This window comes from Melanotaenia boesemani, chromosome 19 (assembly GCF_017639745.1).
Source record: "Melanotaenia boesemani isolate fMelBoe1 chromosome 19, fMelBoe1.pri, whole genome shotgun sequence".
NCBI lineage: Eukaryota > Metazoa > Chordata > Actinopteri > Atheriniformes > Melanotaeniidae > Melanotaenia > Melanotaenia boesemani.
In genome coordinates, this window is record NC_055700.1 from 2164862 (window position 1) to 2184049 (window position 19188).

General features: G+C 47.1%; 2 protein-coding genes across 5 annotated transcripts in view; one reads left to right on the top strand and one right to left on the bottom strand.

Annotated features, from left to right (window-relative positions):
* Positions 1-4676, top strand: part of fgfr1b (fibroblast growth factor receptor 1b) — a 20064-nt gene extending 15388 nt beyond the window's left edge. For all 3 annotated transcript variants that reach the window (XM_041970321.1, XM_041970322.1, XM_041970320.1), the window contains 9 exons: positions 18-163; positions 1457-1578; positions 1663-1773; positions 1852-2042; positions 2139-2261; positions 2342-2412; positions 2542-2679; positions 3693-3798; positions 4009-4676. In XM_041970321.1, coding sequence (XP_041826255.1) covers positions 18-163; positions 1457-1578; positions 1663-1773; positions 1852-2042; positions 2139-2261; positions 2342-2412; positions 2542-2679; positions 3693-3798; positions 4009-4092 — 1092 coding nt within the window. In that variant the 3' untranslated portion in view covers positions 4093-4676. The remainder of the gene's footprint in view (positions 1-17; positions 164-1456; positions 1579-1662; positions 1774-1851; positions 2043-2138; positions 2262-2341; positions 2413-2541; positions 2680-3692; positions 3799-4008) is intronic.
* Positions 1-18636, bottom strand: part of stc1l (stanniocalcin 1, like) — a 26810-nt gene extending 8174 nt beyond the window's left edge. The window contains exons 1-5 of one of the 2 annotated variants that reach the window (XM_041970323.1): positions 18424-18636; positions 17501-17643; positions 12360-12467; positions 10196-10299; positions 9441-9741 (exon numbers count right to left, since the gene is read on the bottom strand). In XM_041970323.1, coding sequence (XP_041826257.1) covers positions 9441-9741; positions 10196-10299; positions 12360-12467; positions 17501-17643; positions 18424-18538 — 771 coding nt within the window. In that variant the 5' untranslated portion in view covers positions 18539-18636. Of the gene's footprint in view, positions 1-9434; positions 9742-10195; positions 10300-12359; positions 12468-17500; positions 17644-18423 lie in introns of those variants that run through there. The other variant, XM_041970325.1, reaches the window with a different exon arrangement.
* Positions 18637-19188: the final 552 nt, after the last annotated feature.

Here is a 19188-nt window from a genome sequence, read left to right on the forward strand (position 1 = left end):
TCTCTTGGCCTCTGCAGGTGTCGGGCGAGTCTTCGTCCTCCCTGCAGTCCGGGATGTGTTTGACGCGTCAGTCTCGTCTCTCCAGCGCAGCTACCACCATCCTGGTGGGAGTGTCGGAGTACGAACTTCCCTACGATCCCGTTTGGGAACTGCCACGTGACCGGTGCGACACCAGAGCCACTCAGACCGAGACAAACACACCAGAAACAAGCCGATTCTTACTCACATCGTCATCCTCACATTTTAACCAAATTAAACCGTTTCAGACGCATAATCACTCCAAAAGACACGTGTTTGTATGATGATGTGCACAGGCAGAGGTAAACTCTGATTGGTTAGTCAGCTGAGAGTTCCACCAACAGCATTCCTTACTAATCAGTCAGTTTATTTCAGCTTATCGCCACCTGCTGGAGCAGCGAGGAACTGCATCTTAAGTTTGAGTTCAGTGTAAAATTACAAAAACTCATCATGATTCACAAACACGTGAAAGAGGGTAAACCTCAGATCCATGAAATGCCCTTGGCGTGCATTTCACTGGTGGAAGTATTTACATTTATATAACTTTCACTTTTGAACCTCTTCTTGACTAGATCCCCTATACAGGAGGCAACATGAGATCTGTGCAGTACAGAAGATGTTTGCACACACTGGGAAGCAGAAAACCTAAAAAGCTCCTAAATTAGCTTTGGTCCGGGGAAAATGGCGGTGTTTCTGGTTCACATCTGGCATCTTCTTTGCATGATGGAGCTTTAACCTGCATGTGTGGATTTCAGGGTGAACTGTGTTTACAGACAGTGATTTACGGAAGTCTTCCTGAGTCCATGCAGTGGTTTTCAGTAGAGAATCATGTCACCAGCATTCAGCCTTTTCCCATGCACACAGAGATTCCTCCTGATATTCTAAATCTTTTGGTACTATACACTGTAGATGGTGGATCTTTAAAGTTAGAGGAACATTTATCAGAAACTGTTCCACAGTTTTAGATCCAGTTTGTCTCAGATTGGTGAAGCTCTGTCCGTCTTTCCATCTGAGAGACTCTGCGTCTCTGAAATGCTCCTTTTATACCAGCCATGTTACTGACCTGTTACCAGGTAACCTGGTTGGTTGTCAGATGCTCCTTCAGTTGTTACTTTTCCAGCCTTTTGTTGCTTCTGTTCCAACTTTTTTCCAGACATGTTGCTGCATCAGATTCACTATCAGCTCATATTTTCCATTAAATGGTAAAATGTCTCCGTTTCAACATCTGATATGTTTTTGTTCTATTGGGAATAAAATATGGGTTGATGAGATTTGGAAACAATTAAATTTAGTTTTTATTTACATTTTACACGTGAAAAATGTTTACACAGCAAGTTCATTGTGTTTGCAAATCAGTACACGCTTGTGTATTTTCTGTGTGAGTCCATAAACGTCCTTCTCAGCCTCTGCCTGCTGACTCTGTGGCTGCTTTCTTCAGGCTGACTCTGGGGAAGCCGCTGGGTGAAGGCTGCTTCGGTCAGGTGGTGCTGGCCGAGGCTGTCGGGATTGACAAAAATAAACCCACACGTCTCACCAAGGTGGCTGTGAAGATGCTGAAAGGTGAGAGAGAGGCTTAGATGCTGTGTGAATCCTGCAGAGGCAGCTGGAGACTGACTTACTGTGAGAAGTTGTTGTTGTGTTCAGCTGACGCCACAGAGAAGGACCTGTCTGACCTCATCTCTGAAATGGAGATGATGAAGATGATCGGCAAACACAAGAACATCATCAACCTGCTGGGCGCCTGCACTCAGGACGGTGAGTGTTTTTGTGTCTACATTGCTGGCAGAACTTTGTGGGTTGTGTTTTTCTCATTGCCGTGGTAACCTGGAGCAGGCCCGCTGTACGTGGTGGTGGAGTACGCCTCGCAGGGGAATCTGAGGGAGTATCTGCGCTCTCACCGGTCGGCCGGGTTGGAGTACTGGAGTGGGTCACGGCAGACTTTGCTAGGCAGCGTGGAGATCAGGGACCTGGTGTCTGCTGCGTACCAGGTGGCCAGAGGGATGGCGTACCTTGCTTCAAAGAAGGTGAGCTGCTGCAGCCGGATGCTGCATTTCTTATGCCAATTTTCCATATTCCTGTTAAAAACTCAGGACTCTGAAGTCTGGTCCTCCCTGCTTCAGTGTATCCACAGAGACCTGGCAGCCAGGAACGTGCTGGTCACCGAAGACAACGTGATGAAGATCGCTGATTTTGGTCTGGCCCGAGACATCCACCACATCGACTACTACAAGAAGACCACCAACGTGAGCCTGGCGGATTTAACAGACTGAACATGGATGACATTTCCATGTGACAAGATGCTGACGTGTTAATGTTCCTGCAGGGCCGTTTGCCAGTGAAGTGGATGGCTCCTGAAGCTCTGTTTGATCGCATCTATACACACCAAAGTGATGTGTGAGTCCTTCAGAACTTACTGCTTCCTTCTAACCCATAAAAGTCCAAGCTTTCCACCAGGTGAAGGTACACCGGGTCTGCAGCTCAGTCCGTTCCACAAACGTTTTGTGCTTCCATGTGCTGCTGCAGATGGTCGTTTGGAGTCTTGCTGTGGGAGATTTTCACCCTCGGGGGGTCTCCTTACCCCGGCGTCCCCGTGGAGGAGCTCTTCAAGCTGCTGAAGGAGGGACACCGCATGGAAAAACCCTCAGCGTGCACCCAGGAGCTGTAAGTTCTGGTTCAGTAGCAGGTCTCAGCTGTGTGGGTTCATCTGAAAGCTCTCTGATTGGTTCTTCTGGGGGGTGTCTGAAGAAAAGGGCTAATGAGTGATATAAAGAAGGAAAAGAAAGTCTAGAGATGGGGTAAAGGATGAGGGATGATGAAAGAGTGGATGGGGAAGAGAGGAGGATGGATGAATGGTTAATGAATGTGGGAGGAAGGACGGATGAATGGGCAAAGGGAAAGAAAGCAAGGATAGAGGGATGAATGACAGAGTGATGTGGAGGATGGATGAAGTAAAGATAAGAAATGGGAAATGGATGAGGGGAGGGAGGATGGATGAAAGAGGGAAGATTGGGTGGATTGATAAGGGAAGAGGGGGTGAAGAATAAAAAGATACATGGGAGAGGGAGAGGGTGGATAAAGGAGCGAGACAGTGAATGATTGAAGGGGAGAAAGTGAGGATAGAAAGATGAATGACTGAGGTTGGAGGGGGGATGGAAGGATAGAAGAAAGCAAGGGAAGACAGATGACTGCGAGAAGGAGGTAGAGGATGGAAGAATGAATGATGGAGGATGAGGGAGGACAGGAAGAGTGTGTTTGAAAGAAGAAGATGAACAGAGCTGAGTGGGTAAAACAAAAGGTGATCAGAGGAGAGACGGAGGCCTGATCCCGATCCTGATCCCGATCCTGATCCCGATCCTGATCCCGATCCTGATCCCGATCCTGATCTTGATCCTGACCATAACCCCCATCCTGAACTTAACCTATATCTGGATTCTGATCTGGATCCTGATCCTGATCTTGATCCTGACCATAACCCCCATCCTGATCTTAACCTATATCTGGATTCTGATCTGGATCCTGATCCTGATCTTGATTTGTATCTTGATCCTGACCCTATCCCTGATCCTGTATCCGGAATCTGATCCTGATCTGGATCCTAAGTGAACAGGTTTACCTGATGCTCCACCCTGGATCCAGCAGGAGTGATGTTCTCCATGTTTTCCATGTTTTTCCAGGTATCTGATGATGAGAGAGTGCTGGCATCCCGTTCCATCGCGCAGACCGACGTTCCAGCAGCTGGTGGAGGACTTGGATCGGACTCTGTCCCTCATGGCCAACCAGGTAACCAGGATTCATTCAGCACAGCAGAAACAGGATTGTTCATCTTCTACGTGACCTGGTTTCCTACGTGTAAACACACCTGCTGTAATGTGATCAGTTTAAAATCAGCTGCTGTAAACATTAAATTCACCCATTTAAACGATCAATGAAACTAACTGTCAGGTGGAAGATGTCGACTCACGCTGCTCCGTTGTAACTCTTCCTCCTCAGGAGTACCTGGACCTGTCCGTCCCTCTGGTCCAGTACTCCCCGGTCAGAGGCTCTGCCTCTGCTCATTCCTGCACCTCCACATAGTCGCCATAGGAACATTCTCCCTTCCTGTTTCACCCTCATCCCATTTCCTGTGCGGCCCCAGCGGCCCCAGACGAGGCTGCCAGGTGGAGGAAGAGGAGGAGCTCAGATGAGCTGCTTCACTGCAGCCTGATGTGAAGAACATCTGGGCTGAACTGGACTGAGCTGGACTTCCTCTGGAAACACCTCATCTCACCAGTAAAAGCTGGAGAGACTGAGCAGGACTTTGTTTCCTGTGTGTTTAAAGAGACGTTTGTGTGAATATTGTAAATATTTTCAGTTTTATTACAGAAACATGAAGCGCAAGGGATGAAACTAGAGAATAAACACACATCCAAATATAGAAATAAATCTTTAATATGCTTTAGTTTTCTGTCCTTCCACTGCCTCCAGAAATAACTCATTAACACATTCAGGATTCAGTCATTTTCCTTTGATTTATTCTTGTTTTTCCTGTATTGCACGTTTGAGATGTGACATGTTAGTTTATCTACTACGATGCACTCACCCCCCAGCAGACTGCAGCTGTTATACAACCTGCTTTCAGCTCAATGTGTAAAATAAATGATTAACTATATTAAAACAGTTTTAAGGTTTTTAGGTTTTCCCTGATCCAGTGTCTGAGTATCCACATGACATAGATAGTGGTGAAAAGACCAACTGATCTTTTTCCAACCTTTGGATTGAAATAAGAAGTTCTAATCTACTCTCACCCTCCCTCTGCGTGTCTCCAGAGTTGGGAAGTGACAGAAAGGAGAGATGCACATGATTTGTTCTGTCCAGAGCACGTTAGGAATCCAGTGCATGTGTAGATCTTGGAGATGCTGTTATTCCACACAGAAAGCGGTCAGCTAAGGTGGTTGCAGCATATGATTAGGTTGTATCCTGCTCACCTCCCTTTGGAGGTTTTTCAGGCATATGAGACAAGAACCGGACCAGACCCAGAGCTCAATGGACGGATTATGGCCTGGGAACATCCCAAGAACCTCAACAGGGGGGTTGGAGAGTGTCACAGGAGAGGAGGATGACTGGGTTTTCCTTATGGGCCTGATCTCAGGACGGACGGATGGACGGACAGATGGATGGATGGATGGATGGATGGATTAAAAGTGGTGGATTACAAGGCTTATGCCCATTCTCCGTAAGATGCAAGTCAAATGAGTTCCTGGGTAGAATTTGTGTAAAAGTGTCTCATGGTGATGTGATAATTAAAGAAAGGAGAAAAAAGGAAAATCCAAATAAAGGCAGTTCAGGAGCAGAGTCCTCTCTGGTAGAGATTAACTCTGGATTGAACTTTAGAGGCGCAGCGTGTAGCAAAATCAAAGATCAATAGCAGAAAAAATGAATACCTTATTAAAAACAGTGTATCTATTGGTATCTAATGACTTTACTAAAATAACTTGTGTTTTTATTTTCTTAGAATGAATGATTTATATCTACTTTTCATTGGTCCATGTAGATGGCAGCTGCCGCCATTTTTAATACGGTGTCTCTGAATGGACAAACAAGCTTTAAAACTGCAGTACCGGCTTTGTTTGATAGGAGCTAGAACAACGTTTGGGTTAAGGAACGCCTAAAAAGGACCATAGAAGAAGACAGTAACCGAATCGTGCTGTCATTGCTGCACCTGAGGCTCTTCGAGCATCTTTATAGTTTATTTTCAGCTCCAATGTGAAAAACTAAAACTAATGCTAGCACTGCTAGCTTCATGCTAACATCAGCATTAGTAGTTTTACTGCACGGGGACTAAATCTCTTCTAGAAATATGCAGCTACATGTCAGTATTTTTAAAGGATGTCTCTTGATGTAGAGGAGCAGCGGCTCTACTCTGAGCCCCTCCCGGATCACTGAGCTTCTCACCCTATCTCTAAGGGAGAGCCCGGCCACCCTGCGGAGGAAACTCATTTCAGCCGCTTGTATTCGCAATCTTGTTTTTCAGTCACTACCCACAGCTCGTGACCATAGGTGAGGGTGGGAACGTAGATCGTTTGGTAAATCAAGAGCTTTGCCTTTTGGGTCAGCTCCTTCTTCACCACGACAGACCGATACAGAGTCCGCATCACTGCAGACGCTGCACCAATCCGCCTGTCGATCTCCCGCTCCATCCTTCCCTCACTCGTGAAGAGACCCCGAGATACGTGAATTCCTCCTCTTGGGGCAGCACCACATTCCCGACTCAGAAAAAGCACTCCACCCTTTTCCTGCTGAGGACCATGGTCTTGAATTTGGAGGTGCTGATTCTCATCCCAGCTGCTTCACACTTGGCTGCGAATCGCTCCAGTGAGAGCTGAAGATCACGTCCCAATGAAACCAACAGAACCACATCATCCGCAAAGAGTAGAGACCCGATCCTGAGGCCACCGAACCGGATCCCCTCAACACCTCGGCTGCGCCTAGAAATTCTGTCCATAAAAGTTATGAACAGAATCGGTGACAGAGGGCAGCCTTGGTGGAGTCCAACCCGCACTGGAAACGATTCTGATTTTTCTGCCGGTTAGGGCTGGGCGATTAATCGATAAAATCGATAAATCGAATTTTTCATTTCTGGAGATTAATTTTTTTGAAAATTGGGATTTTTTTCCCTAGTTAGTTAGCAGCAGACTTAGCCCTCCCTCCACACCAGAACGGTGTTTGTCTGACAGATTTTCAGTAAAGTGACCCTTCACTCACGCCTGGGATTTAGCTGTACGTATAACTGTAGTGAGAAATGCTGTAAACCCTAGTTAAGAGACAACCTTCATCAGGGGAATTATTCCTGCAGTGGATCCTGTACGATAAGGATCCAGATGGAAAGAGATCACGGATGCATTGTGTCGCATATTTCAGTGTAAGATATGAATTCGTTTATATGGTGGAAGAGCTATGACATTATATGCTTTATTTTTGCTAGCATTCATCTATATAAACAAATGAATGTTTTAATAAGTTTATTTATGTTTTGTAAAAAAAAAGGAAAAAAAATCGATTAAAATCGGAAATCGGATTTGGTTATAAAAAATCGGAGATTTTATTTTTAGGCCATATCGCCCAGCCCTACTGCCGGTGATGTGGACCAAGCTCTGACCACGGTCGTACAGGGACCGGACAGCTCGTACAAGCGGGTCCGGCACTCCATACTCCCGGAGTACCCCCCACAGGAGTCTCCGGGGGACACGGTCAAATGCCTTCTCCAAGTCCACAAAGCACATGTATATTGGTTGAGCGAACTCCCATGCCCCCTTAAAGACCCTGAAGAGGGTGTAGAGCTGGTCCACTGTTCCACGACCAGGATGAAAACCACACTGCTCCTCCTCAATCCGAGGTTCGACTATCCGACGGACCCTCCTCTCCAGCACCCCTGAATAGACCTTACCGGGGAGGCTGAGGAGTGTGATCCCCCTGTAGTTGGAGCACACCCTCCGGTCCCCCTTTTTGAAGAGGGGGACCACCACCCCAGTCTGCCAGTCCAGGGATCGATCCTAATATCCTTAATATTGATACCAACGTTGGTAAAGATATCGACTGATACTAGTGTGATAACATCGATACTTTATTGTGAGGCTTAAGAAATGTCAGAATCTTCATGAATACGGAGGATAAATCTCGGTGGATTCTGCTCATCTCTGTGACAAGGCACACAAATCAGTATAATGTAAAATTCTGATTTTTATTGTGAGTAATAACTTTGTTGTTCATCCGTTAAACAATGATAGCAAATCTTATGGTATCACAGACCCCTAATAGATAGACAAAACACTTCAGTTAAAAGACTAAAAGTGCAGCAGTTCAGATCAACTTATTGGTCACTTTGTTTTTAAATCCAAAGTCTGAGCTAGAAAAGGATGAACTGTTGCCTCTGGGTCAGGAGAGAGTCTCTAAGTACATCCTTAACTCAGACCTGAGGCGCACCGCCCTGCACCTCATTCTGAGCTATCGTTCATCTCCTCCTTCCTGTGAGGCACATTTTGACCCCTGAAAGGTTGAGTTAAGTTTGCCTGCAGCTTCTCAGACCTTGAGTAAACATGCAGAGCAGCGCTGCCATTTAACTGCTGTGATTCCTGGAAACAACCACTCTACAGGATGGAAAGAAGGACGGATGCCTGCAAACTTTTGCGGGTTAATGGGCCATGACACTGAGGTGAGAAGCATCCAGTAACAGATGGCTGCATGTGAACCACCTTGGGGTCATTTAACACCTCGAGCCAACAAGCCTGGACAAACCTGCTGACAGGAGATCTGTGTCAGAGGTGTCACGTTCATCTGTTTCATAAAGCTTCTTTCTGTCTGCAGCTGTCTCTCTGGGATCAGGTGGTTGGAAATGAGTCACCTGTTGTCTCACCAGCTCCACGTTTCTGTTTAACCTGATCTTTTCTGTATTCATCTCCTCTGCTTTTTCACTGCATTTTCCCCCCTCTTTTTTTTATTTTATTTATTTATTATTTTAACTTGGGGAGCATTTTGGCTGTGTTGTGGCTAGTGGCATGAATTTGTGCAATAACTCTTCTTTTTAGAGAAAATTTAGAAATCCATTGTCTTTTTCTGTCACATCTTTCACATCACTTTCAAACTGAAATTTGAAAGTTCTTCAAGAAAAACACTCTTACACTCTTATCTTATATGATGAGATAGAGATACAACCAGAATGGTGGCAAAAATGAAATAAGAAACATTCCTAATGACCTTCATATTTTGATAGAAATGTCTGATAGATGAATTATGAAGCAGCGTAAAACTGGGTTGCATTCATTAAACACCAGTTAAAGTTGTATCTGTCCTATTAACTAAATTTTAGTGTTTTTAAGGTGTATTTCATGCAGAAACAACCTTGCTGTCACAGTTGTAGTAACTGTTTCTTTTCAGCTAATATCATAAGACATCTCCCGCTGATCTCTTTTTTGTCTGTTATTCACAAATCTCCAGTGGAAATGAATCAGTCAGACTCATCATTCATATCACAGCATTTATTTTTCAAAGAACACCAGCCAAATTGGCTCCCAGATTTTGGTTCCACCTTAACATCTTTTGAACATAACATACAGCATTTAAAGTGGTCCCAGGTCAGCAAAAAGGAGTTAACGAGCTCCACGACCAGCGTCCAAGCATCTTTAAACTCCTCAGCCTTCTGCCCTCCTGCTAACTTAAATAAACCCTTAAGATGGCCTCATAAATTACTTTAAGAAAATAAATAGCAATCATAATCAGAGTAAGTTAAACCTTGTTTTAAAAATGTTTGAAAAAGGATTTCAGATAATCTTCATGTCAGATAATCAGTGGATGGACAGAGAAAATTAATAATCATCACCCCTCTCACCATCTAAAGCTCTCTGCTGCTGGAGGTGTGTCAGTGTGTACATGTGGAAACAACATTCATGTTACTTGTCGGTTTTATCTGCTGCCTCCCTCTCCTGGTTGTCCACAGATCTCTTCCTGGCGAACAGATGGGTGGGGTCTCGGCCTGTAAAACCAGGCTGGACGTTGAACACGGGCATGTTCCTCCAGCTGGATGGGTTGCTGTAGGCTGAGGAGTCAGAGCTGCGGGTGCAGGGTTTGTTCTGGATGAGCTGGAGGAAAGTCTCCATGTCAGGGCCCAGGCGGGCAGTGATGCCGACCCTCACCACCTCCACGGTGGGCTCGTCGCAGGTCTGCAGGGTCTGCAGCAGGGTGCTATAATATCTGCAGTTTGAGCAGAGAACACACAGTCAGCACTGCTTAAAAATGAACACAAATATAGCAAAGATAAAGCAGTGCTCAATACAGAGAATTTACAAGAGCTTCTCTTCTTTAGGTTGCTTTACGTTGCTCAGAAAAGCTGTAAAATAGTGACCCCTACTGGCCGAAGTTAGAATGACATGCAGGTTTTTGTCATTTTGTGTCAAACATTATTTTTTGTCATCAGTGTGATCAAACTAAGCCTTTCACTACTTCTTCTGCATCAGATTTAATCTATAAAATACACTGCTATGTTATAAGCTGCTGCACACCCGTTTCAGTGATAAAGACGTCATGTTAGCACCAAATGTGCTGATGTATAACCTCACAGAGCTGTTACAAGTACTCGAGTGTTGTAACCTATACGGATGTACTTTACACTTTAAATTTACTTTAACTGTGTATCTTCAGTGCTCACCTGTTGGGGAAGTGAGCTGGCACCTGTACTACCTCTCCAATGGAGTCAGGGTTAGTGCGAGCCACGGTGCAAATGTCCAGACTGGTGTAACACTCCTCTTGCACCTTTAATGAAACAGAAATAAGGAAAAATTGAGTATATCTTTGACAGAGCTAGTTTATATCATAAACTAAAATTAATATCATATATTAAAACTTTAAACATAGGTTTCAGAGGCTTGCACTAACAGATTAAGTTTAATCTGCAAGATTTAGGGTAAATCTATCAATTTGTAGGTATGACCATTATGCTACCATAATCTGGTCACAGCAAACAGAGTGAGACAGAAATGCTATCATGCTAACATACTTTAGCCAAAGCTAATAGCCTAAGCCTAAAGCCAGACTTAATCTAAAACAAAAAAATGCTAAATATAGCTATAGCTAATAAACTATGGTTTATGCTAACAAACTGAAGCTTTTTTTTAAATTATTAACTCATCCTGTCCAGCACGGTGCAGCAGAATGATGGTCTGGTTGATGTGTTGTGCCAAACAAATGTGCTTTCCCAAGGGGAGCTTTATGGGAATAAGGCTCCACTTGATAACTCAGTTTAATTTAAATTATTGTTATTTATTTATTTATTTTAAATGACAGAAATTTAAATAATCTTGCTGGACCTGACTGGAGAGGACAGAATAAAAAGCGAGGCATGAACTGAAATGAAAAGGAAAGTAGAGAAAAGAATAAAGAGACAGAGATACACCAGATAGAAGCAACAACCCTTTAATCCAAACACCATCTAAATGCTACACCTGTACAGAAACACAACAGAGAATTTCCTGCAGCTTTTACAGGAAAACAATGATGACAATCATCATGAGCATCTATAAGAGACGAGAAAGCTGGAAAAAAAATGTACCAGAGTACCAGAAACACTCACAAAAAACCTAAACAAACGTATTTCTTAGTCTATAAACCCACTGGACAACTCAGTGACAGCGTCAGCATGCAGAGGAAGAGGAATAAGGAGTGATAAGAGATGAGTGTGATCCTGTAAATGTGCAGAGGCTAGAGGCAGACTAGGGCGGCCCAGAGACCCGGGTGATCAGCAGCAATCCCAGGGAACGAATCCCAGCCACCCCAACAGACCACCCCAGAATCGCCCAGAAGGAGGCAAAGGAAAGCCCCAGCCAGAGCTTCCCGTGGTCACTGGGCACAGGCCCAGGCCACACACCCACACTTAACTCACACTTAACCCTCCCACCATGCCCCATGGGTGACACCCCCAACAGGCAGATCGACATTGAGTCCCAAACCACCACCACTGCCCCCAGCTAACCCCCCACCACATCTCACCCAGTTGCAGCAGACTGGGAACCTCCCAGGGTTGGCGGCATCCCAGCAGCACAGCCAGCCTGGACCCTGGAGCAACCACTGCCCTCCCCCTGCCCCTGCCCTGGTGGCCCCCAGGAAACAGAGGTGTGAGACGACCCCACTGCCCTCACTTCTTCTGCTCTTAAATTTTTGTAAAGTGTGTGTTGTTTGCAATTAAAACTGAGAGTCAGTACACCGTGATGGGAGCGAGTCCACTCAAACTGAAGCTAAAGCTAACGTTTTCCAGACCGTGGTAGTTACATGCAAAGTGAGGCTGCAGCTATCAGATTTAAAGTAGAGCTGACCATTTACAGCTAAACACTAACAAGTGTGTGGATACTGTGATGATATTATGCTTACTTACTTAATCCATAACTAACAGGTTAAAGCTAAATCTGACTGAATGAGGCTGCAGCAGAGCTAATCCTCTGCATCTAACGCTAACATATCTAAGGACATTACGCACACTTTAGCCAAAGTTAGCCATCTGTGGTTTAAGCTAATAAACTGAATTTATGGATTGGGGCCAGTAAGGGCCAACCAGCGATAGAAGCGCTATCTATCTTGTAGAGGGATGTAATGGTTTTGAAAATAAAACTAATCTGTAATATAAATGCTGCGCATATTATTAGCCTCATGTTCTGTTAATATTCAGTTAATTGTATCATGATGCATGTTTGAAGTGTGTATTTGGAGAGGTGTTACAACTCTTACAGACATGTAGAACCAGATTATTGCCCAATACATTGATCAGAACCAAAACAAACCTCCTGTTCGTGGAGAACTTCAGCATTTTTGAGTCTACAAACCTCAGCGATCATCCTCTGAAAGATGTTGCAGCGGCGGACAGTTTGAAAAACTTTGCTTGAGATTCCCTGTGAGATGCAGTGCAGACTCTTCTTCACAAAGGTTTTACCCTGAGGAGCAAACACACGGGTGAGAATGATGGACAGGTGGATGGTGGAAGGACACACAGGTGAGAATGATGGACAGGTGGATGGTGGAAGGACACACGGGTGAGAATGATGGACAGGTGGATGGTGGAAGGACACACGGGTCAAAATGATGGACAGGTGGATGGTGGAAGGACACACGGGTGAGAATGATGGACAGGTGGATGGTGGAAGGACACACGTGTGAGAATGATGGACAGGTGGATGGTGGAAGGACACACGGGTGGGAATGATGGACAGGTGGATGGTGGAAGGACACACGGGTGAGAATGATGGACAGGTGGATGGTGGAAGGACACACGGGTGAGAATGATGGACAGGTGGATGGTGGTAGGACACACGGATGAGAATGATGGACAGGTGGATGGTGGAAGGACACACGGGTGAGAATGATGGACAGGTGGATGGTGGAAGGACACACGGGTGGGAATGATGGACAGGTGGATGGTGGAAGGACACACGGATGAGAATGATGGACAGGTGGATGGTGGAAGGACACACGGGTGAGAATGATGGACAGGTGGATGGTGGAAGGACACACGGGTGGGAATGATGGACAGGTGGATGGTGGAAGGACACACGGGTGGGAATGATGGACAGGTGGATGGTGGAAGGACACACGGCTGAGAATGATGGACAGGTGGATGGTGGAAGGACACACGGGTGAGAATGATGGACAGGTGGATGGTGGAAGGACACACGGGTGGGAATGATGGACAGGTGGATGGTGGAAGGACACACGGGTGGGAATGATGGACAGGTGGATGGTGGAAGGACACACGGGTGAGAATGATGGACAGGTGGATGGTGGAAGGACACACGGGTGGGAATGATGGACAGGTGGATGGTGGAAGGACACACGGGTGAGAATGATGGACAGGTGGATGGTGGAAGGACACACGGGTGAGAATGATGGACAGGTGGATGGTGGAAGGACACACGGGTGAGAATGATGGACAGGTGGATGGTGGAAGGACACACGGGTGAGAATGATGGACAGGTGGATGGTGGAAGGACACACGGGTGAGAATGATGGACAGGTGGATGGTGGAAGGACACACGGGTGAGAATGATGGACAGGTGGATGGTGGAAGGACGAACGGGTGAGAATGATGGACAGGTGGATGGTGGAAGGACACACGGGTGAGAATGATGGACAGGAGGATGGTGGAAGGACACACGGGTGAGAATGATGGACAGGTGGATGGTGGAAGGACACACGGGTGAGAATGATGGACAGGTGGATGGTGGAAGGACACACGGGTGAGAATAATGGACAGGTGGATGGTGGAAGGACGAACGGGTGAGAATGATGGACAGGTGGATGGTGGAAGGACACACAGGTGAGAATGATGGACAGGTGGATGGACAGGTGGATGGTGGAAGGACACACGGGTGGGAATGATGGACAGGTGGATGGTGGAAGGACACACGGGTGAGAATGATGGACAGGTGGATGGTGGAAGGACACACAGGTGAGAATGATGGACAGGTGGATGGTGGAAGGACACACGGGTGGGAATGATGGACAGGTGGATGGTGGAAGGACACACGGGTGGGAATGATGGACAGGTGGATGGTGGAAGGACACACGGGTGGGAATGATGGACAGGTGGATGGTGGAAGGACACACGGGTGAGAATGATGGACAGGTGGATGGTGGAAGGACACACGGGTGGGAATGATGGACAGGTGGATGGTGGAAGGACACACGGGTGAGAATGATGGACAGGTGGATGGTGGAAGGACACACGGGTGGGAATGATGGACAGGTGGATGGTGGAAGGACACACAGGTGAGAATGATGGACAGGTGGATGGTGGAAGGACACACAGGTGAGAATGATGGACAGGTGGATGGTGGAAGGACACACGGGTGGGAATGATGGACAGGTGGATGGTGGAAGGACACACAGGTGAGAATGATGGACAGGTGGATGGTGGAAGGACACACGGGTGAGAATGATGGACAGGTGGATGGTGGAAGGACACACGGATGACAATGATGGACAGGTGGATGGTGGAAGGACACACGGGTGAGAATGATGGACAGGTGGATAGTGGAAGGACACACGGGTGAGAATGATGGACAGGTGGATGGTGGAAGGACACACGGGTGAGAATGATGGACAGGTGGATGGTGGAAGGACACACGGGTGAGAATGATGGACAGGTGGATGGTGGAAGGACACACGGGTGGGAATGATGGACAGGTGGATGGTGGAAGGACACACGGGTGGGAATGATGGACAGGTGGATGGTGGAAGGACACACGGATGAGAATGATGGACAGGTGGATGGTGGAAGGACACACGGCTGAGAATGATGGACAGGTGGATGGTGGAAGGACACACGGGTGGGAATGATGGACAGGTGGATGGTGGAAGGACACACGGGTGGGAATGATGGACAGGTGGATGGTGGAAGGACACACGGGTGAGAATGATGGACAGGTGGATGGTGGAAGGACACACGGGTGAGAATGATGGACAGGTGGATGGTGGAAGGACACACGGGTGAGAATGATGGACAGGAGGATGGTGGAAGGACACACGGGTGAGAATGATGGACAGGTGGATGGTGGAAGGACACACGGGTGAGAATGATGGACAGGTGGATGGTGGAAGGACACACGGGTGAGAATAATGGACAGGTGGATGGTGGAAGGACGAACGGGTGAGAATGATGGACAGGTGGATGGTGGAAGGACACACAGGTGAGAATGATGGACAGGTGGATGGACAGGTGGATGGTGGAAGGACACACGGGTGGGAATGATGGACAGGTGGATGGTGGAAGGACACACGGGTGAGAATGATGGACAGGTGGATGGTGGAAGGACACACAGGTGAGAATGATGGACAGGTGGATGGTGGAAGGACACACGGGTGGGAATGATGGACAGGTGGATGGTGGAAGGACACACGGGTGAGAATGATGGACAGGTGGATGGTGGAAGGACACACAGGTGAGAATGATGGACAGGTGGATGGTGGAAGGACACACGGGTGGGAATGATGGACAGGTGGATGGTGGAAGGACACACGGGTGGGAATGATGGACAGGTGGATGGTGGAAGGACACACGGGTGAGAATGATGGACAGGTGGATGGTGGAAGGACACACGGGTGGGAATGATGGACAGGTGGATGGTGGAAGGACACACGGGTGAGAATGATGGACAGGTGGATGGTGGAAGGACACACGGGTGGGAATGATGGACAGGTGGATGGTGGAAGGACACACAGGTGAGAATGATGGACAGGTGGATGGTGGAAGGACACACAGGTGAGAATGATGGACAGGTGGATGGTGGAAGGACACAGGTGAGAATGATGGACAGGTGGATGGTGGAAGGACACACGGGTGGGAATGATGGACAGGTGGATGGTGGAAGGACACACAGGTGAGAATGATGGACAGGTGGATGGTGGAAGGACACACGGGTGAGAATGATGGACAGGTGGATGGTGGAAGGACACACGGATGACAATGATGGACAGGTGGATGGTGGAAGGACACACGGGTGAGAATGATGGACAGGTGGATAGTGGAAGGACACACGGGTGAGAATGATGGACAGGTGGATGGTGGAAGGACACACGGGTGAGAATGATGGACAGGTGGATGGTGGAAGGACACACGGGTGAGAATGATGGACAGGTGGATGGTGGAAGGACACACGGGTGAGAATGATGGACAGGTGGATGGTGGAAGGACACACGGGTGAGAATGATGGACAGGTGGATGGTGGAAGGACACACGGGTGAGAATGATGGACAGGTGGATGGTGGAAGGACACACGGGTGAGAATGATGGACAGGTGGATGGTGGAAGGAAACACGGGTGGGAATGATGGACAGGTGGATGGTGGAAGGACACACGGGTGAGAATGATGGACAGGTGGATGGTGGAAGGACACACGGGTGAGAATGATGGACAGGTAGATGGTGGAAGGACACACAGGTGAGAATGATGGACAGGTGGATGGTGGAAGGACACACGGGTGGGAATGATGGACAGGTGGATGGTGGAAGGACACACGGGTGGGAATGATGGACAGGTGGATGGTGGAAGGACACACGGGTGAGAATGATGGACAGGTGGATGGTGGAAGGACACACGGGTGGGAATGATGGACAGGTGGATGGTGGAAGGACACACGGGTGAGAATGATGGACAGGTGGATGGTGGAAGGACACACGGGTGAGAATGATGGACAGGTGGATGGTGGAAGGACACACGGGTGAGAATGATGGACAGGTGGATGGTGGAAGGACACACGGGTGAGAATGATAGACAGGTGGATGGTGGAAGGACACACGGGTGAGAATGATGGACAGGTGGATGGTGGAAGGACACACGGGTGAGAATGATGGACAGGTGGATGGTGGAAGGACACACGGGTGGGAATGATGGACAGGTGGATGGTGGAAGGACACACGGGTGGGAATGATGGACAGGTGGATGGTGGAAGGACACACAGGTGAGAATGATGGACAGGTGGATGGTGGAAGGACACACAGGTGAGAATGATGGACAGGTGGATGGTGGAAGGACACAGGTGAGAATGATGGACAGGTGGATGGTGGAAGGACACACGGGTGGGAATGATGGACAGGTGGATGGTGGAAGGACACACAGGTGAGAATGATGGACAGGTGGATGGTGGAAGGACACACGGGTGAGAATGATGGACAGGTGGATGGTGGAAGGACACACGGATGACAATGATGGACAGGTGGATGGTGGAAGGACACACGGGTGAGAATGATGGACAGGTGGATGGTGGAAGGACACACGGGTGAGAATGATGGACAGGTGGATGGTGGAAGGACACACGGGTGAGAATGATGGACAGGTGGATGGTGGAAGGACACACGGGTGAGAATGATGGACAGGTGGATGGTGGAAGGACACACGGGTGAGAATGATGGAGAGGTGGATGGTGGAAGGACACACGGGTGAGAATGATGGACAGCAGGTGGACAGACTCACCTCTGTGTTGAAGCTGGCAGCTGTGTGGAGGAACAGTTCACAGAGCTCATGCATCCCATCGGTGTCACAGGTGGAGTTTTCAAGGCAGGAGAAGAATCCACAACCCACACCTACAGATTCACTCAAACATCTGGCCACATCAGCTGCAAAACACATTCAAACAAGCTCCTGTTTGCTTTTACACTCTATAAATCATGAAGCATCTCATTTGAACAGGAAGAAAATTCATAGAAGAAAAATCTGTTTAACTGATCACCGGAGCACAAACCAGCCCTGAAACCACCAAACCGATAAAAAATCAGCGTATTATTAACTGAATGCTCGACTTACTCTACACTTCTGTAAAACCATGTTCTCGTTAGATGCTTTACTGAAGATAGGTCTATGTACGTAAAAGTTTAGGCTAAGTAAGACTGCACTGAAAAGACAATTGAAAAATTGCTCCGAAATTTTATTTATTCCAAACAAATGCTGAATATTCTGCACTTTGATGGCATTACAAGGCTTTGTGTTCTTCTTTCTAATACAACAGTTAAATACTTCATTCCTATAAAAGCATGATATTAAAAAGAAAGACATACAGTAGCTACAGGTTCCTTTTCTTCACTGTAACACAGTTTAAGCTTAATTTTGAATGCAGGAAGTTTATTTGGGCTGGTATACTTTAGTATTGTATTAGTACTTTTACTGATGCTGCATCGAAGTATTTTTGCATTAATTAATTGAATCATTTATAATAAAAATTCAGCTGATTCAGATATGCAGAAAAATGATTATTTGCGTTTAATCTTTAAAAAAATGAATAAAATCCTTGTTTGTTGTTGTTATTGTCCTGATAATTTGCTATACATGCAGTTCCTAGGCTCCAGATACCTTGTCTATAAGGGGGCAGAAAACGGGACAGAATCAGAACCGGGACTCACACGGGCTGTTGGCGGAGAATCGTGCCCGGCGGGGAGCCGCCTCTTCCGGCAGCAGCTCGAAGCTGAAGGTGGAGCTGAGCGCGAGGAGGAGGAGGAGAGCGGAGCCGCGCAGCATCGTGTCTGACGATGAGGATGAAGAAGCAGGAGGAGGAAGAGGCGCTGAATCTCTCTTCAGATCAGGACGGAGTCTTCTTCTTGGTTCTGCTGGTTCACCGTCCTCAGCTGGTATTTATGGAACTAACGGACCAATCAGAAGGCGCCGTTCCAGCAGGGGTCAGTTAATGGTTTATTCTCAGGTGTAATTAACCCACACAGATAATTGGCTATTTCCACACACATCTGAAAACACGGCGAAATTTCCAAGCAGGGGATAATTATAGACTCTGGGTTTTGTTTCCCACACAGTTTGCTGCCCAGAAAGGCAACACAAACATTAAAGATGCCTTTCACACTGCAGGGTCCGGACACAAACTAAGTTTAGACTCTACTGTCAACTAATCTGTAATTTAAAACCATTGGGGGGAAAACAACAACAAATGAGTCACACACACACAGACTGTAACTACCAAACGGATTCATAAAGTTCCGACAAAGTTAGAAATATCAAAAACTTAAAATCCAAAGTTCAAGTTTTTATAACGGTGACCTGGAGGTGATCAGATAAGTTACTGCAAGGTGTATTTTCCTCTGTTTCCCGCCAACACCTGTTTGTTTGTTTACTATAACTTGAAGAGAGAGAGAGAGAGAGAGAGAGAGAGAGAGAGA